Below are 20,919 nucleotides of genomic sequence, written 5' to 3'. Positions count from 1 at the left end.
GGCCCACTTGCGCTTTATGCTTCCTCCACCATCGCCAACTCCGACTTTCCCCGTTCTTGTATCGCTTGCACTTCGATTTCCTCGTCCTCCTTCTTTGCATACGCTACCTGATAAACCGAGTACCACGGTCGTTGGAACAGTCCATCCAGTGCCTCGAGCGATCGGCCCGTCGTGTCCTGTGTGCTGTCAGTTCCCCCGTCGTTTGTCTCTCCCTACCCTCCACCGTCACCCAAGGAGTTAATTCACTTACCGGCATCGCAAAAAACACATACACCAGCGAGACAAGGCAGATGCCCGCAAAGAATGCAAAGGCTCCCCATTCCTCCATTACGTCCAGTAAGTCAGGCGTCGCCCGCGTGCACCCAAACGCGAACAGCCAGTGCCCCGCCATCCCCATCGACAAGGCCAGCGATCGGATCCGGATGGGAAAGATTTCCGATCCGATCAGAAAGGGCATCGAGAACCATCCGATCACCCACCCAACCCCGTGCACAAAGATGGCTGCAATCGCTGCTCTCGAGGCATGCGTCGCGCTGGCCGCGTGGAGGATGGTCGTCGTCGACATCTGTCGCGAAATTCCCAGGTAACAAGCAAGATATGCCAGCGTCACGATCTGAAGGGTGATTCCCGCCATAAGAGACCGTCGTCGGCCTACAAAGTCCACCACTACGAGTGAGAAGATCAGCAAGGCGGTAAACTTGACCACGGCATAGAGGGCCGTAGTCAGGGACAAGGCATCCCCGGTCGTCCCCAGATAGCCTAAGATCGTGGGCAAGTACTGCGTGATGGCGTTGCCTCCGGACCATTGCGAAAACAGATGTGCCAGCATCACTAGACAGAACCGACGCCGGTTCTCCACCGGGACTACCGTCTCCTTGATTAGGTGCCATTGTGATGTGCCCGAGGCCGCTTCTCGCTCCTGCAGGATCTGAAATTCCATGACAGCAATCTCTGCGACTACAGTTGGGTGACTCGAGGGCAAATGACGCAGCTTAGCCAGTACCGATACGGCCTGGGTTCGCCTACCCACGTACAGCAGCCACCGGGGAGATTCTTCACAGACCAGGAGTCCCAGGCCCCAGACTGCGGCAGGGACCAGTTGGATCAAGGTTGGGAACATCCACTGCATATCTGTTCCATCGTAGTTCTTGGTAATACCATAGTTGATGAAGAATCCAAAGACAACTCCCAGTTGCTGACATGCGGCAAACTGGACTGCGAGCAGCCCGCGGATGGTCTTAGGGGCAACCTGCAATACAGTCAGTCTGTCCCAGTCCCCTTTCAAGGATCATTTGCGTACCTCGGAGATATACATCGGAGGGGTCACAGTCAAGCCGCCCACCCCAAGACCCGCGATCAGTCTCGATGCGTATAGTCCAGACAGGTTCCCATTACAGAGACCCTGTCCCAACACTCCAGAGACATATACTAGGGTCGACAGGCGCATCGTCCACCGCCGCCCAATTCGATCATTGAAGGGTAAACACTATAGTAGCTGTTAGCCCGACTTATAATCACCTTCCGATTAGATAGATATCTTACTAGCAGACAGCCCAGAGTCATTCCAGCCGTGAACATGGACACAATCCAACCTTTGGTATTGGCATATTCGTCAGGGGATTGCTGGCCGAGCCCGAATTTGATCCGAAACCGAGATTGCACGACCAGCGATGCGATGTTCGCTGCGAAGATCAGCACCCTGCATGACATATGATCTTCACTCTCTACCTTCATCAAACCCCCTACTGATTCCAGACAGTGCGAAAATGGCAATGTTCATCAACAAGTACCAGTTAAAGACCCCCCGGGGGGAGTCCCGGATGGCCTGTCGGGTTTCCGCAACGAGCCCCATGGTTGGATTCAATTCCTCCCATGAGAGGCCCCATCAGTGAGCTTATATACCCAACCGAAGTCATTCAGTATGGCCGTGTCTGCGGCAAAATCGCGCAGGGCCGTGGTGTGGCGGAAAATATCTCATGACCCCTCCAGCAACGATTCGAAGTAAGGAGCACTCCCTCACGGAGGCCATCGTGCGTTTGGTATGTGCTATAGCCGAGTTTACCAGGGTCTAGACGGCACTGGGCTGGCTTGACAGGTTCTTATCGGCGAACACGATCGGGCCTCCGCATTCCATGGGTGCCTTGTGCGACCTGGAAATGCACCATATGGGATATAATAGTTGATACAGCATGGCGTTACATTGCAAGTTCGAGTCCGAGTTGCATCCTGAGCCAGTCCAACTGGAAACCACGGCCTCTTACAGGCTTTTTCCAGTGCTGTTGTTGCGTTATATGCTGAAAACCCCTGTCCTCCCTGCCGCGGACGCAAGGGTCAGAAGTGCTTGGTGTAGAAGTGGAGTGCCAACCGGGTTTATCAAGGTCACAAATCCGGCTACCACTAACTATCGGCCGGTAACAGCCGATAGCAGCCTCCATGACTGGGATGTTTGAAGCTTGATTTCTCGTCTACTGTAACAGATGTGCTGCATGAGCATCCCTACTCACCTGATACCTCGGCTAGAAGAGGACATCTAACACAGACATTCCTGGTACATTTGAAAGTCGATAGCGTAATGACCGTCTCTGTTGATGTAATTAACCTGCAGTTGCATATCACTTAGCATATGGCACGTTGAAATTCCGTGATCGACCGGTAGTCTATTCTTAGCCGTCGGCGCTTACCCACGCTTCCCCGGTTGTCGATCCATCGTCAACCCCTCAACCCTCTTCTACCTCTGTCTACACACTCCTTAGTCTATAATCTCACCACCATGTCCCCTCCAATCACCAAAACCGCTCCTCCACCTCCACCTCCACCCCCATCAGACCCCCGCACGAAAGTATCCCCAGTCATACGAAATCTCCGAACCGTCCCGCCCCGCTCCCTCGCCGTCCCCCAACCACCTCCCCCACCCACAACAACAGCCTCAACAGGTCCATACTTTCTCTACGGCACGTTCATGGATCCTTCCATGCTACAAGACATTCTATCTCTGGACACAGATCAGGAGATAGATCTACGACCTGCGTATGTATCAGGCTACGCCTGTGAACTGTGGGGACAGTACCCGGCCATAATACCGGCTATTACTTCTTCCTCCGTAGTCAAGGGGGTCGTGTATCGTGTGGCGTCTGTGGAGGACGGGGTGAAGCTAGCGAATTATGAGACGGGATGGTATCGCGCTGAACTTTGTGAGGTTGTGTATACGGATGGTAAAGAGCCTGGGAGGGAGAATGGACATTTGTTTGTGTTTGTTGGGGATGAAGGGGAGTTGAGTGAGGGGGAGTTTGATCTTAGGGTCTGGTTGGGGGGGTTGGGGAGGAGGCGGGCGTTGGAGAGGTTGGATAGATTGGATAGGAAGTGAGTCCGTTGTTGTCTATGCCTGATATCCTCACGAGAGATATAGTGTCTGAAGCAGTGTTGATCGTAGATGGCGACTAGTCGAACTGCACTTGCACAAGCTGTCCTCCTATTACCAAGGTATTCAAGCTAGACTTTATAGACTCGGAGGATTTGTGCTCTTTAATGAAGGTAAGTACTTTACATATTCCTGATAGCGTATCTCGACATACGAAATCAGATTCTAGTTTAAACTTCAGATATATACATTATTTAATTGCACATCACAGCAGCGCCTTAGCAGGCGCCGCCGCCGCCAACAAAGGCACCAGATCAGGATCACCCTTCTCCATAGCCCTCTTGTACGCCGGACGCTGTCCGATACGCCCCAAGTAGCGCACAATATGAGGATACTCCTCAAGGCTGTAGGGAACGAACAGCCGCAGCGTCGTCAAGTGGAAGACAGACACGCAGTCTGCCGCGGTGAACTCCTCTCCAGCCAAATAAGTGTTCTTGGCTAGTTGCTGCTCCATCGCCTCACAGGTGGCTTTCACCCGTGATTCAGACATCTTGTAGACAAAGTCCTCTTCGGATGGGGTACCGCGGATCCGACTGAACAGCATCCCCATGAAGGATGGCATTGTCGATCCCTGTGCCCGGTGCAGCCAGAAGACGTAGTCTGCGTACTTGGGGTGGTCTGGGGATAGAACTAGACGGCCATTGCCGTATTTGGTCAGGATGTATTCGATGATGGCCATGGTTTCGCCCAAGACGACGCCGTTGTCTTCAATAATGGGGGCAGTGCCGGACCAGTGGAGCTTGCGGTACTCCTCTGGGGCCATGAGAGTGGGCGGTTGGCGGTTGTAGCATTTCAGAGTGTAGGGAATCTCGAGCTCCTCGCAGAGCCAGGTGATTCTCTCGGATTGAGACAGGCGGAGGTGATGGATTGTGAGGCCGGACATGGTTGGAATGGTGGTGTTTATGCGCTAGAGTTTAGATAGATAGTGGCCGGGATGCCGAAGGCTGGGGATCCGGAAATGGGTTCCATGTGTATTTATCTATAACATGGGGACTCTCGTTGATCGGGAGCCGGATGTTCTTGATTAGTGTTAAGCTCCGGTCGGATTGCCTGTTGCCGAATATCAGGCCAGAAACATGGGACAAAAGTGGATCCACCAACTGAATGATTGAGGATTTATGCATAAAGCAAGTTCCACATCTTTATGCCGTCTATTTATCACTGGGGTAGTAATCCGGGATCATCATTGATCAATGTAGCTTGCTTAATAGATGATTGTATATGCCGCCCATCATCAAGTCATCACTTAGGAACTCATCATCATCTCCATGTTCTATGCGAGTTGCTAGCCCACTTCGGTCTCCGTGGGGTGGGTGGACGGGCAGCACAGAAGCATACTCGGGTGGTCTGTACTCTGAGCAGAGTGAAGCTGAAGATTAGGTAGTCGATGAAATAGACATTCCTCTGCTATTCTGGCCTGGGCCTTCCTGATAAATGGCATGGGGAAAGTTGGTGACTTCATCAGATGCCCTGGGTGCACAAGAAGCAAAAGGAAGGAATAAGCATCGGGCTTGATCTCAAGGCCGATCGGGTGGCGCTTTAGTCATCTCGGGGCTTTGAGCCACTCCGATCGAGGAACTTTTTTTGAGACAACCAGTCGATCACAGAACTGATCAATCTAGGAGATTGATAAGACCGAAACCCGAGAGGCTGATTTAATCATTCAAGATCACGCTGTTGATTACGCGAAGATGGTCCTGGAAGGCATTAGGTTACATCATATCGTATTTGTCTACTTCTCCTACCTCAGTATTTATATATCTCGATAGAAGCTGCACCTAACTCGACATCAATTCATCATCATCATCATCATCCAATACTTGACAATACTTAGTAATAGTATCACTAGAGTTACACGCATCGACCAATTCACACATTCACCACCATGAACGCGGTACTGATAACAGGCGCGACCGGCAAACAGGGAGGCTCTCTCATCCGAAACCTCATCTCTCGGAAATCTCCCTTGGAGATCTTGGCCGTCACGCGAGACTCCTCTTCTGCTTCAGCTCAACGGTTGAAACAGCTGTCTTCCAAGATCAGACTAGTAGAAGGCAACTTGGACAACCCGGCAGACATCTTTCGCAATGCACGCGCTCAGACATCGTCTCCGATTTGGGGTGTCTTTAGTGTTCAGGTAGGTTTCCTCCGCTCTTTCAATCTTCATCCCAGCAATGAGATACTAACAGTATCTGCTAGGTGGCCATCGGCAGCAACATCGATGAGGAAGCACAAGGAAAGAAACTGATCGATGAGGCCCTCAAGCAGAATGTCAAGTACTTCGTCTACAGCTCCGTGGATCGTGGCGGGGAACGTTCCTGGAACAACCCGACCGATGTACCTCACTTTCTGAGGAAGCATCACATCGAGCATCATCTGGTGGAAAAAGCTAAAGGAACCGACATGGACTGGGTTATTCTGCGCCCCGTGGCGTTCATGGATAACATGGTCCCCGGTTTCCTGGGCAAGGTCTTTGCGACGTCCTGGAAGATGGCACTGAAGGAGAAGCCCCTTCAGGTGGTTGCTGTCAGTGACATTGGTCACTTTGGCGCAGACGCTTTTCTTAACCCGGATGAGTACAAGGGTCAAGCGGTATCATTGGCGGGAGATGATTTGACCTTCGATCAGATGGCACAGGTATTTCAGCAGAAGACCGGTCAGCAGCTACCCCTGACATTCCAGTTCGTGTGTTCCTTGCTGTTGGCCGCTATCAAGGATATGGGATACATGTACAGATGGTTCCATGACGAAGGTTACCAGGTTAACATCGGCGAGTTGAGGAAGAAGCACCCGGGATTGAAGAACTTTGGGGATTGGCTTGCACAGGAGAGTGATTTTGTCAAGCGATAGATCATGCTGGTGCCCATTTTCGGTTTTACGGGATATTTTAATGTTTAATGCTGTTTGTTTTTAATTATGCTCTTGATTTGAGCTATCTAATCCTGTCAAGTATTCAATATAGTTGGTTGCCCATGGGTACAAATGGGCTCAACGACACACTAAATGTGTATGTGAATGTGAGCACCAGGATGGGGCTTCTCATATCGACGAATAACCCTGCCAAGAAGTAACCCTCAAACCAGACCATATGCATTAGCCACAACAATCTCCTTGAGACTACTCCATCCCGGCTTGCCCATCTCTTTAAGTAGATCTTCCGACCGCTTCGAAGGCTTAACATCCAACAAATCGGCATCCTTATCGGGGCCAGGCAGATCTGTTGGCAGCTCGCGGTTCGGGAATATATCCCGATAGATGGTAGCTAAATCGTTCCAGAAAAACGGCCAGCCATACGCAAACAGGCGTTCGTTTTGGACCGTGGGATTGATCAAAGCCGCGACATGCAGAAGTGCGGCGTCTTCAATGCCCACACAATACCCTCCTTCAGGGTTAATTAGCTTCCATTCTTCGTATCGCTCGGGGCTACGGATGGGGTTCAAACGTACCAATTGGGAGATGGGCCTTCACGTGTTCGGAAACTGAGGCCCAGTCATTTTTGATGATGGCTGCTGGCCATGACAAAGTGGAAGGAAACCCTTGATTTTGTGGGTCGAGAGAGGCACCATAGCACAATGAGGGTAGAACTGGACATGATGGTTTAAATCATTGGAACATATTCTGAGAGTGGAAGGAGAGACGTGCTTACCGGTATTTGCTACGAACCCGGGCTTGTGCTCTCTCACCCATTCCCAGATTCCTTGCTCCCCAAAGGCCTTGCTTGCGCTGTAGACGTCAAATCCTCTTCTCCATTCGGCAGGAGACCCCGTTTTGGCTCGCTGAATGGCAGTTTCGTTCCAAGTCTCCGAGGTGATCACTGTCTTGCCATCCAGATCATCCAAGCCCATTGTGTTAGCCGCTTGGCAGGAGGAGGTGTAGACAAAGCGTTTGACGCTGGGCTCGGCTGCCGCGGAGGCAAGGACATGGTGATCCAGCCGTTTGATGGATTCGAATATCTCATCCGGACCATCGTTTGGACCGGCAAAGATGGTTACTACATGTGCAACTCCCGAGACACCTTTGAATTGTACAGTTGAGCACCTAACTAGTGAGGTATCGTAGTGAATAATGTAGAGTGTACGGACCTTTCATAGCTTCGTCAAAAGCACCCGGACGCTGTATGTCCTGGACCTGGACCAGCTCAAAGCTGTCTTTCCCATACTTGTCACGGAAAAGATCTCCGATCCATTGGTGCCTCTGCGCATTCCGCACGGTTCCCCTGACACGATACCCGCGACTAAGCAGCCGATCGGCCACATTTGATCCGACCAAGCTATTGGCCCCAGTAACCAGGACCCATGATCCGTGAGGGATAGCTGATGTTTCAGAGATGGTCATTGTAAGTATGATGCTTCTGCAACGGTGTCACGATGAACGACGGCATGCCCAGAGCGATCAGCGAAACTCTCGCTGTTAAAAGTATCCCAGATGCCACGTAGTGCGGTGGAATAAGGTCCACCCAGTGATTCAAAAAGAACTCACTACTGTATTGGTGTAGAAGTAGTGCAGCAGTGATGGCCCCACTGATAGCCACGAACGCAGACCTTCATTTCATGTCTGCCTGTCTTATGGAGCCCGCTTTGCCATTTTTAGGGATTGGCAAGGGCTGGAGACGGGAAGCACTCGATTGTACCCACCAGTCCTCGGAGGAGGGAAGTGTTTAGTCGAGAAGTTACATGAGGAGATTGAGATTGTGGACACTAGCGTTATTGGGGACCTCGAATGTAGGGCAAGCCTCGGGTGATCATGTGGATTTCGATGCCCGCTCTCTCTTGACTTCTAAGCACCACCAGCATCACCAACATGATCTATTCGAAAATATTAGCTTAAGCGGGTTGACTCGGGAGACACTGGCGTGAGTGGATGTTGCTTTCGGGAAACCGACAATTTGCTTTGAAAATCATGTGCTGTGCCTGCTTGCTTCGATCCCAGATGAGGCAACCCAATCAGTAAGTCCCTGTGAAAGTCGTCGTTCCTTGCGGGCATATACCGAGATGCCCTTCTTGCTCCATGCATTCAAGGTTTCGGTGAAAATGGCGGCAGCAAAGTTTATTTCGCATGGCGGATAATATCAAAAACTCATCCAAGATTAGACGAAACGTCCCGCAAATTTATCGTATTGATATAGTTAGTCCATGCTCTAGTAGTTCATCGAGATGATCTGTTGTGCTTGTTGTTGTTGCTTATCCAGTAGCCTGTTGATGACCTTTTAATGACTGCGAGGGGGAACAGGCAACAGGGATGAATGAGTCAAGCGGGCTAAGGAGCCGCTAGTGACTTAGTAACTGTTAACTAGTAACCACTCATCGATCAAGTAAAGAAGTACTCGAAAGTGACTCTGAATTGACCCTCACTTTTCCCCGCAAAAGCAATTCATTGCTCCCCCTTCTCCAAATCCACCCTCCCCCAAGGCCCATCCACCATGTCCGAATCGGTCCCGGAACTACGCTTCCGATCGGGAAATGTCCCAACGCGCTATTTCAAGGCATGTCGCTGGTGTCGCAAGCAAAAAATGCGCTGTGATGCCCGAAATCAGGTCCCTTGCGCCCGTTGTCGCGCCGTAGGCAGGGATTGCATCCTTGATCCGGTCGAGAGCGCAAGGCGACAGAGTACCCGGCGGTCATCCCCGGCTACTCGTCCTATTAGGTGAGAGGAATATATCTCTTTTAGAGCATCTGCGGAATGAAACCGAACTAATATATAGCTTGAACACAGGCGCCAACAGGCAAGGTCTCCTTGGACCGAACCACACGGCTTCGGGAGTCCTTCTCCTAGAGAACAGGATTACTCTACATCCACCACAGTACAAGATGTGCCAATCAACGCCTCGCTTGATTCGCTCCCAGAGTCTACTGCCGCAGCAGATTTGAGTTCGCCTGGAACAGCAGAGCGACATGCACCGGAGCCCCAACAGTTGAGTCCTAATGACATGATCGCCCCGGTTTCCGTGATGCACTCCATGTCGGTCAATTTACTGGGATCAAGCAGCGTGAGTAGTTCGGAAGTAGTCTTCAGCTGCAGATTGTTGATGGTTCGCAGATCTTCATGGACAGCTCCAGCAAAGCGGATCCTAAGAGCGATATCATCGCCCGTGGGATCATCAGTGAAGAGCGTGCACGCGTGATGTATGACCGGTATGGTATCTCCCTGAATTGGACATCTACTGATTCAACGCTAACAGACTGTCAGCTTCATGGGTGGCAGTAAGAACTTCCTGGCACTGTTCGATCCCATTCGGGACACGTTCGATTCGGTCCGCTCTCGCTCCCTTTTCTGCTTCTCAGTCATCATCTACCTCGCTAGTCGGGCTGTGATGGACTTGCGGAGTGATACTCATCTTCAACGTGTTCTTCAAGACGAAGCGCAGAGACTGGCCGAGGATAGTTTCTTTGAGCGCCCCACCAAAGTTGAAACCGTACAAGGCATGATCTTGCTGGCTGCCTATTCGGAAAAGACGTGGTTTTCAACCGCACTCATCTTGCGTACCGCCCTCGATTCCGGGCTAGAGAAATCTTTAGATGCCTTACTGTCTCAGGAACACGTGCCGCGCAGTTCTTTGTCGGCTTCCATGGAAGATCGTAAGCTAGTGTGGCAGACCAGGACTTGGCTGATCAGCTTCACACTGGAACTAGACGTGGCATCCGGAACCGGCCGCAAGTCACGGATCGATGCAGTGGACACGATGAAATTGCGCAAATTCCTCGAGTATCCGCTATCCTTACCCTGTGATATGCGCACCATTTCCATCATAGAGATCCACCAGCTCCGAAGTACTACTATCTCCCCCGAGGACTGACTATCTGCTGACTAGAGTTCAGGCCAATCGCGCATGTCCATCGAGAACGCCAAGACCGTTGATGAAATTGTATTGGTTGAGCTGCCTGCGGTCATGACAAGACTGCAAACTTGGTGGAACACATGGGACGAGATCCATGGCAGTAAGTGCTCAGATGCAAGAAGGCCGTCAATCAGTGACCAGTAGTAATGGATTGTAGACAACGCCTTTCATGCCGGTGCCTTCCAGCGCTGTAGTCTGAAGTTGATGTTGAACTACGCCCGGATCTTCGTCCTATGCGCCTCCTTGGCTCGGATTCAGAAACTCCAATCCGGTGCTGCTGATCCCAACTCGGAGACAATAGCCGACAAGGATGTCTCACATTTGTGGCGCGCTCTCGCTACGACCATCATGGATCAATTGGATTGCTTCATTCAAGAAAGTGCCTACCGCTGCCAACTCACGTGGGCTCCTACCTACCCAGCCCTGACCCTTGCCTTTGTCAGTAAGTAGACACGAGACTCTGAACGTGGAGGCACGCTTGGTTCCGATAGGTCAGCTAACTTGAAAAGCGACATTCGCTCTCCGGATTGCTCGATGGCGTCCGGACTTGATCGATCAGGATCTTCTCCTTGAGAGGGCCCAGCTGATCTGCGATTTTCTCAAGCAGCCGCCCTATCCGGACATTCACCGTACCGTGTCCATCTTCGTCAACTACGGTCGCGCCCTAGTCGCTAGCCAACGAGGGCATGCGGACTACTGTGCAGAAGTGATAAAGCCCTCAGAACAAGCCAATGGGCAGTTCTCATTAGGTAGGGGGACATACGGAGTCCCGGTGGATGTGTCAACTTCTTCCGGGATGGCATCCGAACAGGTGAACTACCCGGCAGGCGCAATGACCTCTCAGGCCGACAAGGATAGTGGTGCCGCTGGGGTACCCAATGCTGAAAGAACTGCGCCTGGCAGACAGCTCCCTGCCAGACTGCCGGGGCCAATGGAAGCTCCCAATTGGTCGATGTGTAACCCCATTGCCGATTCATTTGGCTTGTTCGAAGAGGAGCAGAACGACATCTTTGATTTCTTACCAATGATGCCGTCAATTCCACAATAGTCCAGTGGTGTAGCACTGGTTGGCTACCAATGGAAGAAATATATCCTTCATTCACTCATGACGGACGTGTCCCCCTCAATAGACGTGTAAGCTGGGTACGTCATCAGAAATTCGACACATTCGGGGTCAAACCATGGACTACACGAGGCGGACAACTAGGCATGCTCGTCGACGCTAAAGGTAGAAATATAGCTCGAAAATGCGGTAAGGAACTTCTAGGGGAATATGTGCGGTGCTTGCGTTGCCGAATCCAACCTGCCGCTATCCACCCAGCAGGAAAATTGGCGCATAGCATGCCGCTTGCTGATCAATCCTTGATGGGAAAAGCTGGATCTGATCCACCGAGCTTGGGCAGACTCGCCAAGGACAGACTTTTGCTTTCAATAACAGATGGTGTGTCCTTGAAAGCCAGTTTTTGAACCCGGCTCCTGATCGGCGCCGTCGCCGGGATGCTCTGTAGCCCCGGTGCCGGACCGGCCCCGATGCTGCAGTTGCAGAAGATGAAGATCCAACATCGCTCATTGGGCCACGAGGATGTATTGACGGTCCAGATTGTAGTGGACTCTTGTTCGTGAAAGGCCCTTCAGATAATTGACTAGACTAGTCAATCATTGTGGAAATTCAGTGACTCATTTCCTACTATGAGGCCTCTATAAGGGTTTGAAGTCCGCGCGTCTCGTCAACGATTGAAGGAGACACCGGGAAGTTCAATTTGAAAGGGGCTCAATCTGCTGTGATACACGACGCGCAAGCCTCAGCCATGGCTACAGAACGCTGTTTCACTGCCCCCATCGGAGAGATCGACCATTCCGGTATGACCTCATCGTTGCCTGTCCCTTGCATTGCTAACCCTATTTCCCTATCCCCTGAATAGATCCAAATTGGAACCGGAGGAAAGATGCCATTCCATCCACCATCGTGATAGGGAAAATGTGGGCAGACAGTGAAGGATACAGATTCACCCGCTTGACGGAAGATCAAGTCCTTGTGGACTTTGATCATGATTCTGCGAGAAATCCAATTAATTGGACTCATGTGAGTAATCAAAACGACGGGCTATGGGTGCTTAAGCTGACATCAAGCCATCTGCGACAATTAGGGGAAGAAAATGTTCACCGTTCTCACAGCGCTCTTCCTAGTGCTCAACTCCGGGATATCGTCCTCTTTACCCAGCAATGTCGTTCCAGCGATGATGCGTGAATTCAATGTTACAGGTGACATGCAGAAAGTTCTCCCCACCGCCGTCTTTCTAATTGGATATGTCGTGGGTCCCTTGTTCTTCAGCCCACTGAGCGAGACAATCGGGAGGAGACCTGTTCTGCTTGGTAGTTTCACCGTGTTTCTTTTGGGCACGATAGCGTGTACTTTTGCCCCAAACTGGCCAGCGATGTTGGTGTTTCGATTTATATGCGGAGCCATGGGGGCCGCTCCTCAAACCGTAGTAGGTGGAGTCTACGCTGATATGTTTGAGACTCCACGTGCTCGGGGCCGAGTCATGGCATTTTATATGGCGGTAAGCTGTCCCCAAAAATAACTATGCGGGAATGGCGCCTAACTATCACTTAGGCGGCGAGCTTTGGTCCTATTGTTGGCCCCATTATTTCCGGGTGCAGCGCACAGTACGGATGGCGATGGACATTCCGCATCGACCTCATGCTTGTTGGCTGTAGCTGGCTTAGTTCGCTTTTCCTGCCAGGTGCGTGAGGCATACAGCGCTGACATCTACTCTGCTGATGCTCGCAAGAAAGCTAACATCTAAGCTAGAGACCTTTAGTCGGGTTATTGTGAAAAAGCGTGTCGCCATACTGAACAAGCAGTCATCCACCCATAGTTATGTCTCCCAGCGAGAGCTCCAGAGCACCGCAATTCAATGCAGCTTAAAAGAGACTTTGACGAGACCCATTACCATGATGTTCACTGAGCCAATTATTCTGTTCAGCGGAATATATCTAGCTTTTGCTTATGGACTTATTTTCTTTTGCTTCCAAGCATACCCTATCATCTTTGAAGGTACTTAACCCATTCATCTTCTCTCAGTTAAGTGATTAGATCGACGAACGTTTGCTTGGGGTGTGGCCGTTTGCTGACCTGAGCAACTCAGGGACCTACGGGTTTGATGTAAAGCAAACATCGCTGTGCTATTTACCCAGTAAGTGGCTTCTTGAGATTGAATCATTATTACCGCCTACTAAACCTGTTAGTTGGAATTGGCGCGGCATCCTCTGGTTTTGTCTCACTTTATTACGATGTCATCTATGAGCGAGCCAAAGCACAAGGGAAAAGATGGACGACCATTCCGGAGCTACAACGACTCCCGGTAGCCTGCATTGGCGGACCTTGTCTTACCATTAGTCTCTTTTGGCTAGGATGGACTGCCAATCCGCAGATCTACTGGTTGGTGCCAGTGCTCTCGGGCCTTTTTTTTGGCTTCGGATACCAGATAATCTTCATTTCGCTGTTGACCTACGTCACAGATGCGTACAAGATCTATTCCGCCAGCGCCCTAGCAGCATCTGTAATCACGCGGAGTATTCTGGGTGCCGTCTTCCCCTTGGCAGCTGATCCAATGTATTCGGCCCTTGGAGTCGGATGGGGAACGTCGGTCCTGGGCTTTGCAAGCCTAGCTTGCATTCCCATTCCGGTGGCCTTCCTCTATGCTGGAGAGTGGATTCGCAAGAGAAGCACATTCTGCCAGCAGCTGCTGAAAGATGAAAGTGCCACAGAAGATAATCACGCCACACGCCCTGTGACTCCGGAAGCCGTTTGAGTTCTTCGTGTCACCCAAGAAGGTTTCAGTCTCTTGTTCTCCGTCCATCGATGGTGGAATGTTTATCCCTCATATATCCGAAAAAGCTTGTTGTGTTTTCAGATCTCAAGACTGCACGCAAGACAGCCCACGTCTAATGACTACGTTCCTCGACATGACTGACAAGGAGCGTTCGACAAGGAGCGTTCTTTACCTACGACAGTCCACCCATTTTCTTCTTCTTCTTTTCTTTCTCGAACAGGATATTTAATTTTACCATTTATACTGACGACAGTCTGCCTTGCACAAATGTTACACAGCAACCGTTGAGGTTGCGCCGAGGGTGCATGGAAGTTTTGGTTATGGATAATGAATTTCGGTAGCATAAAACTTACGGCCTAATATGACAGATAGACCTAGATGACCTAATGCATATTTATTTAGTCTGATCGCACGCAGTTTTCAATGTGTATGATTTCTGTTGATTGTTGCCAACCGGTGGCAGTATAAAGTTGACCGACATGGCTCGGAGCTCATCCATGTAGAACCACCGGGCGTTTCACAGTGTCATGTCAGTGTCACCTATTCAATTGTCACTAGATGTTCTGCAACTTTGGCACCACGTGAGTGTTTGTACCCAGGATTGCGAATCAATTTTCATGAGGGTGTCTTCATGTCGCCTTTCTTCCTCATTTTCTCCTTCCCCCCTACAATGCCCGCACTCCTTCTTTCTCACTCCTTATCATTCGAAAAACGTCCCGGTCCACCGTCTAGGTCTTACCACGTCGTCGCGATCGGCCATGAGACTTGCAACTTTCCTCATTACATACTTGGTTACAATAGTGAGCGCCCGAGAGTGGGCAATGACCACGGACATCGGATCTCGGCAATTGGACAACGATGACAAGATCGTCTCTATGACGGAAGATGTAGGGTCTATAAGCATCCAAGGGACATTGTAAAAAGACAGAGCTAATTGACATGCGTAGGATGCGGTCGAAATATCCTACAGTATTGATTGTGACGACAGCATCCAAATGACGACGTGCGATGCGGCCGAGGGAATAACTGTTGTTGGTGAAGGACCACAGACCACTGGTATCTCAGATGGCTTGATAATTGTTGACGGAGACGAGCTGATATATTCGTAAGTGCCTGTGTCTGTGTTTGTTCTCTGTACTTGCCCTCTGAATCTAACTGCTGAAGGCCCGTGACTACTAATCCCCATATGATGACACAAACCTTTGGGGAGCACGACACAGTGTCCACAGATACCACACCTGAATCTTTCCCAACCGAGGTCACCACGTCGTGGAGTAGCTCCAGCCTAGCTGTCTCTACACACATGGTGAGTTTAACAACAACCGGATCGGTCAGTGACACTTCAAGTGTAGGGTCTAGTGTTGGGAGTATTCAAGGCAGCATGAGCCTTATGACTACTCAGAGTCGGGCTTCCAGTGCCTCGACCAGCTCGTCGGTACGCAGCACTGGAGCAGCACCGCTAGCGACGGGAGAAGTGGCCATGATGGCTGGTGGTGCTGCAATGGCGTTGCTGGTAGCTGTGTTGTAAGGAGGTACTTTGTGGGGTTGTGATACTGCTACTACTAGTTTTGAGGCATAAGTTGTTATGAGAGCACAAGTCTGTATCGAGATGCCTTGTAGTGGGGACAATTGCCGACCAACTAATGATAATGCACACCACTGACTCTCTGCCTCCGCCCTCATCTTCATTCCAAGATCGTAAACTGACTCTACGATGCTGATCAATGCACAGCTGATCTTTAACGCCGATTGCCGATCGCGTAATCGGCCATAACTCCCCGCAGCATCACGGCCACCCTCTATAAGTGCTTTCCAACCTACTACTCCCTCCTGCACTGCCCATTTACATATCTCATACTAATTATGACAACCGCTCAGCTACAACCAAGCTTCTCGGATCGAACCGATTTCGACAACGCCACTCGAGGCTTGATCGGATCCCTCGAGCCCGGCGTCATCCGAGCAGCCGATGGTCGACCCGTCTACAACAATGACGCCTACCACTTCCTGCAAGAGTCAGAATGCCCGGCTACCGCAAACCCAAAGCTATGGAGACAGGGTCAATTAGCATCCATGCAGGGACTGTTCGAAGTCACCCCTGGGATCTATCAAATCCGCGGCCTTGACCTCGCCAACATGACCGTGGTCGAAGGCACCGAGGGAGTTATCGTCATTGATCCTCTAACCTCAGTGGAATGCGCTGCTGCTGCTCTAGCCCTGTATAGGAAACACCGTGGCGATAGACCTGTCACTGGGGTGATCTACTCTCATTCCCATATAGATCACTTTGGCGGAGCGCAGGGCGTGCTCCCTGCCGCTGACGCAATAAAAGCGAGTCCCATCCCGATCGTCGCACCGGAGGGATTTGTAGAAGAAGCCCTGAGTGAGAACATGTACGTCGGTCCGGCCATGCGTCGTCGCGCCCAATACATGTACGGAGCTCAGCTACCCAAGGCTGCCGACGGGCAAATTGGCTGCGGCATTGGCATGACCGTGTCGTTGGGAACAAACTCATTTGTGCCTCCAAACACGATTGTCACTTCGACTGGCGAAGAACGAATAATAGATGGCGTCCGGATACAATTCCAACTCGTGCCCGAGACAGAGGCGCCCGCGGAGATGAACTTCTTCTTCCCTGATCCTCGTGCGTTGTACATTGCCGAGTGTGCAACACACAGCTTGCATAATATCATTACGCTGCGCGGGGCTCTGGTGCGCGATGCAAAAGCCTGGGCGCGGTATTTGGATGAGTCGCTGGTTTTGTTCGGCCAGCAGTCGAAGGTGTTATTTGCAGGCCATAATTGGCCAAACTGGGGCTCTCAACACATCGAACAGTTGCTGTCCGAACAACGAGATCTGTATGCCTATCTACATGACCAGACCGTGCGGATGATGAACCAGGGTCTCACTGGAATTGAGATCGCCGAGACCCTGACCCTTCCGCCGGCGCTGCAGACTGCTTGGCATGCTCAGGGGTTCTACGGATCGGTCAGTCACAATGTCAAGGGAATCTATCAGCGCTACATGGGATGGTTCGACGGGAACCCAGCACATCTATGGGAATATCCACCCGCCGAGAACGCAAAGAGGTATATTGCCTGTATGGGCGGGATTGATGAAGTGGTCCGGAAGGCGGAAGGGTTCGCCCAAGACGGGGATCTCCGTTTCGCCGCGACACTGCTGGGACATGCAGTTGCATTTGATGCAAAGCATGAACAGGCTCGACGCACGCTGGCGTCGGTGTTCGAGCAGTTAGGGTTCGGAGCGGAGAACGCGACCTGGCGGAATTTCTACCTCTCCGCGGCGCGCGACTTGCGCGGGGAGCACCAGCAGCCAAATGCAAATAAACTACCGTCGAGGACCCAGAGTCGCCAGTTGAACCCGCGCCAGTCGGTGGAGCAGTGGTTAACTCTGTTGTCGGTCCGGCTGAATGGGCCAGCCGCGGCGAGCGAGGCATTTACCCTGGATGTGCATGTGACAGATGAGAAGCAATGGTGGAGACTGATGGTTAGCAACGGTGTCTTAACCAGCAGAAAAACCTCCGATCGGGCGGCTATTCATGGAGAGACGAGTTTTACAATGTCTCTGACGAAGCAGCGACTGTGCGAAATCCTGAGCGGCAATGCTGATCTTGGCGACGTCGAACGGGAGGGCGATGAAGCATGGCTCCACCGATTTCTGTCTTTGACAGCGTGATTCGGCAGTTAAGCTGTCCGACCTGTCTATAAGAATGCTCTTGGATAAATCATCATCCAGGTTAAAACGCCTGCTAAACAGCGTTGCTATTTGTTGTGGACCAATTGTTCGAGTTTCACCATCCCGTGTCTGAGAAAAGCCCTAAGCAAGTCGTCGCAAGCGAAGGGAGAAAAAACTGCGCCGCTAAGAGTCGCGAGGCGAAAACGTTGAGAAGGTGGAAAGCGTTGAAGTTTAAATTTGTTCCAGAACAGACTAAGCGCCGAACCATCGGCCGAAGAAGCGAGACTAGACTGTAGTCGGCGAGGGATCAACCCGTGGGGATTGACGGTGCATCTGCATCTTGCAGGTGTCAGGGAGTTCAACTCGCCCGGGGATCTTGCAACGGCGTGGATGATTATCTTGATGGTAGAGGCTGATAATCAATGCTCAATAATCACTTTTCCTTGATTTTTTCAAAATTCTTCAGCCAATGTGTTCCACCACCAGACAATGCTGTGTTTGGTTGTTTTTGTTGGGAATTCCCCCCACTGCGAACGGGCGGATCCGTGGAAACTGGCCTCGACTTTGTCCGTTTTCCGCACGCCGCTAGCCCCCCTTGTCTAACGCTGATCCTTTGAGTTCAGATTAGCTGGACTTGTCGCAGAAAATAGTACTTTGTAATAATGGGAAAGAGGTTAATGCCAATAGCGTGGCTACCATGGGTCCATCTCTCCAAAATCAAAAGACTTCAGGAACTGCGTTCCCCTGATTGGACAATGGCTGCGTAAGTCAGGAGAGACCCTGTGTCTTTCACAAGGAAAATTTAGATCCCCAATCGTACAAGAGTCGCAGTGTCTGACGCTGCTTCTTTGTTTGTTTCCTCCCTCTCTGTGCGAGTCTTCGAATCATGGCTGAACTTCGTAAAGTGCCTGCCAGCCAGGCGGCGGTATGTCTATCCCTTTCTTCAGCACCCCCCCCCCCCCTTTGAAAAGCCCTAATTGGCTAACAGCTCTGTTTTTACTTTGATAGCAGCAGCAGCCCATTCACAATGACGACAATGTTCCCAGTCTGAAGACCCTGAAGGATGCCATTCCTGAAGAATGCTTCGATTCCTCCGTCGTCACCTCCCTCCTCTATCTCGCCCGCGACATCCTCTACTGCGCCATCCTCGCCTACGGCGCCTTCCACATCCACCTCCTCCCCTCTCTGCCCCTGCGCGCCCTCGCCTGGGCTGTCTACGGCTTCTTCCAGGGCTGTGTCGGCACCGGAATATGGATTCTGGCTCATGAATGCGGTCATGGTGCCTTCTCCAAGCACCAGACCTTCAACGACATTGTCGGCTGGGCCGCCCACTCCTTCCTGATGGTCCCCTACTTCTCCTGGAAGATCACCCATGCGCGCCACCACCGCTACACCGGCCACATGGAGAAGGACACCGTCTTTGTCCCCTGGACTGACGACGAGCTGGCCAAGAAGAAGAACGTCCGCATCGAGCAGCTTAAGCATCTGACCGAAGAAACACCCATCGTCTCCTTCCTGCAACTCATCGGCCACCAGCTCTTCGGATGGCAGCTGTACCTCTTCCTGAATGTCACCGCCGGTCCCAAGAGTCTGCCCGAAAATCGTCCGATCCGTGGCGTGGCCAGCCACTTCAACCCCGTCGGCGACCTTTTTACTAGGTCGCAGTACTTCAGCATTGCCCTGACTGATTTGGGTCTGCTTATCATGGGTTCAATTCTGTACTACGCCTCGACGCAGATTGGCGCATGGAATGTCGCCCTTTTGTATTTTGTTCCCTATCTGTGGGTGCATCACTGGCTGAGTATGTCTTCCCCTTCTCTTCAGAGATTGTCAAAGAGGCAAAACTAACACATAAAACAGTCGCAATCACCTACCTGCAGCACACCCACCCCGCTGTCCCCCACTACTCCGCAGAATCGTGGACCTACACCAAGGGTGCCCTTGCCACCATTGACCGGAGCATCGGCTTCATCGGCCGCCACTTCTTCCACGAAATCATCGACTACCATGTTGTGCACCACCTGTTCAGCCGTATCCCCTTCTACAAGGCCGAGGAGGCTACCCGTGCTATCCAGCCGCTCCTGGGAGCTAACTACCACGAGGAGAAGGAGAGCAGCTTCTTGTACTCGCTCATGACTACGTTCCGCAAGTGCATCTACGTTTCGGATGGCAAGAAGAACGGCGTGTTGCACTTTGTCCTCCCTGAGGAGGCAAAGTAGGGATGCATGAATCATCTGGGTGATTGATTGTTGTGGTGTTTAAGAGTGTGGATTTCTAGTTACATAGAGTACGATATGCATATAGACAGTTGATAGACTTTGATAAGCGATCACAATGTATGATAGACGCAAGACTACTGTTGATATTCTTTTGCCGATAGACGGACTAAACTTATAGTCCAATAATTGACATGACGCTCAGCGACGCAAAACATCCATGATCTTGGAGCCTAAACTCTGTTTTGCTTCTCTTTCCTTCTCTTCTGCTTTTTCTGCGAAACATCAGCATGGTCAGACCACTTTACAATAGAGACTTACTTTCGTAATTGTCAAGGTAGCTTTCAATATCCGAATTCAGATTCTCAATGAGCCTAGCTTGGAAAAGCTGCACCTCTTGTCCTTCGGGGCCTACGAGGATGGCCTTATACCAGTCGGCTCCATCGTCCCGGTCATTACAGGCCCTGATTGCCAGGCCATGATTCCAAGTCATCGCCCAAACTTTCGCCGAGAAGCTCGGTGGGACGCCAGGCATGTTGTCGGAAGCTGTCAATGTGTTAGCTGAGGAAATTGATTGACATGTCAATGAGATTGGAACCTTACTTAGGCAGCAGATGATTAGAATGGGTGCGTCGATGAATATGAACTGAGAGTGATCGATATACGAAATAAGTGTTGATTTCCACATAAGACAGAAGCTATATTCGGGAGAGTTTATATAGTCATGTCTGTCTGCCGATAGCAGTTTGGAGCCGGACTTCTCCGTGTTTCTAAAGTCCTGTCAATCAATGATTATCGTGCTTGTTATGCGACAATAAAACCTAACTACTGGTTATGTTCTCTGGTGAGTAGGCAATGAGTGTTCTGTGCTACATGGGTATGGATATGGCCGTCGACAGCGAGTCTTCATCCATATAT

General features: G+C 51.1%; 11 protein-coding genes across 11 annotated transcripts; 7 read left to right on the top strand and 4 right to left on the bottom strand.

Moving 5' to 3' along the window:
• Window positions 1–14: 14 nt before the first annotated feature.
• BO79DRAFT_248302 (sugar transporter) lies at window positions 15–1,852 on the bottom strand (the record flags this gene model as incomplete). The annotated part of the gene is made up of 5 exons (XM_025685707.1): window positions 15–176; window positions 251–1,249; window positions 1,301–1,486; window positions 1,543–1,682; window positions 1,729–1,852. The coding sequence occupies 5 exons, from the start codon at window positions 1,850–1,852 to the stop codon at window positions 15–17; spliced, it is 1,611 nt and encodes a 536-aa protein (XP_025535045.1).
• A 945-nt stretch (window positions 1,853–2,797) lies between these two features.
• BO79DRAFT_132439 (gamma-glutamylcyclotransferase family protein) lies at window positions 2,798–3,325 on the top strand (the record flags this gene model as incomplete). Its single annotated transcript, XM_025677982.1, has 1 exon — window positions 2,798–3,325. A coding segment is annotated over one exon (528 nt), but the record flags the coding sequence as incomplete, so codon positions are not given.
• Window positions 3,326–3,623: 298 nt separating this feature from the next.
• On the bottom strand, window positions 3,624–4,338 carry BO79DRAFT_240631 (glutathione S-transferase family protein; the record flags this gene model as incomplete). Its single annotated transcript, XM_025685044.1, has 1 exon — window positions 3,624–4,338. The coding sequence occupies exon 1, from the start codon at window positions 4,299–4,301 to the stop codon at window positions 3,624–3,626; it is 678 nt and encodes a 225-aa protein (XP_025535043.1). The 5' UTR covers window positions 4,302–4,338.
• A 913-nt stretch (window positions 4,339–5,251) lies between these two features.
• On the top strand, window positions 5,252–6,299 carry BO79DRAFT_275943 (nucleoside-diphosphate-sugar epimerase family protein). The gene is made up of 2 exons (XM_025687713.1): window positions 5,252–5,555; window positions 5,618–6,299. The coding sequence occupies exons 1-2, from the start codon at window positions 5,304–5,306 to the stop codon at window positions 6,266–6,268; spliced, it is 903 nt and encodes a 300-aa protein (XP_025535042.1). The 5' UTR covers window positions 5,252–5,303; the 3' UTR covers window positions 6,269–6,299.
• A 70-nt stretch (window positions 6,300–6,369) lies between these two features.
• BO79DRAFT_181462 (aldehyde reductase) lies at window positions 6,370–7,753 on the bottom strand (the record flags this gene model as incomplete). Its single annotated transcript, XM_025680153.1, has 4 exons — window positions 6,370–6,800; window positions 6,865–7,002; window positions 7,065–7,433; window positions 7,501–7,753. The coding sequence occupies 4 exons, from the start codon at window positions 7,751–7,753 to the stop codon at window positions 6,493–6,495; spliced, it is 1,068 nt and encodes a 355-aa protein (XP_025535041.1). The 3' UTR covers window positions 6,370–6,492.
• Window positions 7,754–8,837: 1,084 nt separating this feature from the next.
• On the top strand, window positions 8,838–11,301 carry BO79DRAFT_248299 (C6 transcription factor; the record flags this gene model as incomplete). The annotated part of the gene is made up of 7 exons (XM_025685706.1): window positions 8,838–9,061; window positions 9,131–9,404; window positions 9,455–9,549; window positions 9,605–10,185; window positions 10,234–10,353; window positions 10,411–10,695; window positions 10,763–11,301. The coding sequence occupies 7 exons, from the start codon at window positions 8,838–8,840 to the stop codon at window positions 11,299–11,301; spliced, it is 2,118 nt and encodes a 705-aa protein (XP_025535040.1).
• A 760-nt stretch (window positions 11,302–12,061) lies between these two features.
• Window positions 12,062–14,068, top strand: BO79DRAFT_290646 (putative MFS multidrug transporter; the record flags this gene model as incomplete). Its single annotated transcript, XM_025688908.1, has 7 exons — window positions 12,062–12,113; window positions 12,176–12,336; window positions 12,401–12,814; window positions 12,868–12,997; window positions 13,066–13,311; window positions 13,403–13,450; window positions 13,503–14,068. 7 exons carry the CDS (start codon window positions 12,062–12,064, stop codon window positions 14,066–14,068), a joined length of 1,617 nt encoding a protein of 538 aa, XP_025535039.1.
• A 779-nt stretch (window positions 14,069–14,847) lies between these two features.
• BO79DRAFT_158975 (uncharacterized protein) lies at window positions 14,848–15,617 on the top strand (the record flags this gene model as incomplete). Its single annotated transcript, XM_025678929.1, has 3 exons — window positions 14,848–14,976; window positions 15,037–15,194; window positions 15,254–15,617. 3 exons carry the CDS (start codon window positions 14,848–14,850, stop codon window positions 15,615–15,617), a joined length of 651 nt encoding a protein of 216 aa, XP_025535038.1.
• A 123-nt stretch (window positions 15,618–15,740) lies between these two features.
• BO79DRAFT_275920 (alkyl/aryl-sulfatase) lies at window positions 15,741–18,003 on the top strand. Its single transcript, XM_025687712.1, has one exon. It carries the CDS (start codon window positions 15,953–15,955, stop codon window positions 17,783–17,785), a length of 1,833 nt encoding a protein of 610 aa, XP_025535037.1. The 5' UTR covers window positions 15,741–15,952; the 3' UTR covers window positions 17,786–18,003.
• Window positions 18,004–18,671: 668 nt separating this feature from the next.
• On the top strand, window positions 18,672–20,133 carry BO79DRAFT_181455 (oleate delta-12 desaturase; the record flags this gene model as incomplete). The annotated part of the gene is made up of 3 exons (XM_025680152.1): window positions 18,672–18,710; window positions 18,794–19,586; window positions 19,646–20,133. 3 exons carry the CDS (start codon window positions 18,672–18,674, stop codon window positions 20,002–20,004), a joined length of 1,191 nt encoding a protein of 396 aa, XP_025535036.1. The 3' UTR covers window positions 20,005–20,133.
• A 69-nt stretch (window positions 20,134–20,202) lies between these two features.
• Window positions 20,203–20,536, bottom strand: BO79DRAFT_232582 (uncharacterized protein; the record flags this gene model as incomplete). The annotated part of the gene is made up of 2 exons (XM_025684241.1): window positions 20,203–20,276; window positions 20,323–20,536. 2 exons carry the CDS (start codon window positions 20,534–20,536, stop codon window positions 20,203–20,205), a joined length of 288 nt encoding a protein of 95 aa, XP_025535035.1.
• Window positions 20,537–20,919: the final 383 nt, after the last annotated feature.

Source organism: Aspergillus costaricaensis (genome assembly GCF_003184835.1).
Source record: "Aspergillus costaricaensis CBS 115574 unplaced genomic scaffold BO79scaffold_43, whole genome shotgun sequence".
Classification (NCBI taxonomy): domain Eukaryota; kingdom Fungi; phylum Ascomycota; class Eurotiomycetes; order Eurotiales; family Aspergillaceae; genus Aspergillus; species Aspergillus costaricensis.
Note: the sequence above shows the minus strand (reverse complement) of the source record. Positions and strands in the feature narration are given on the sequence as shown.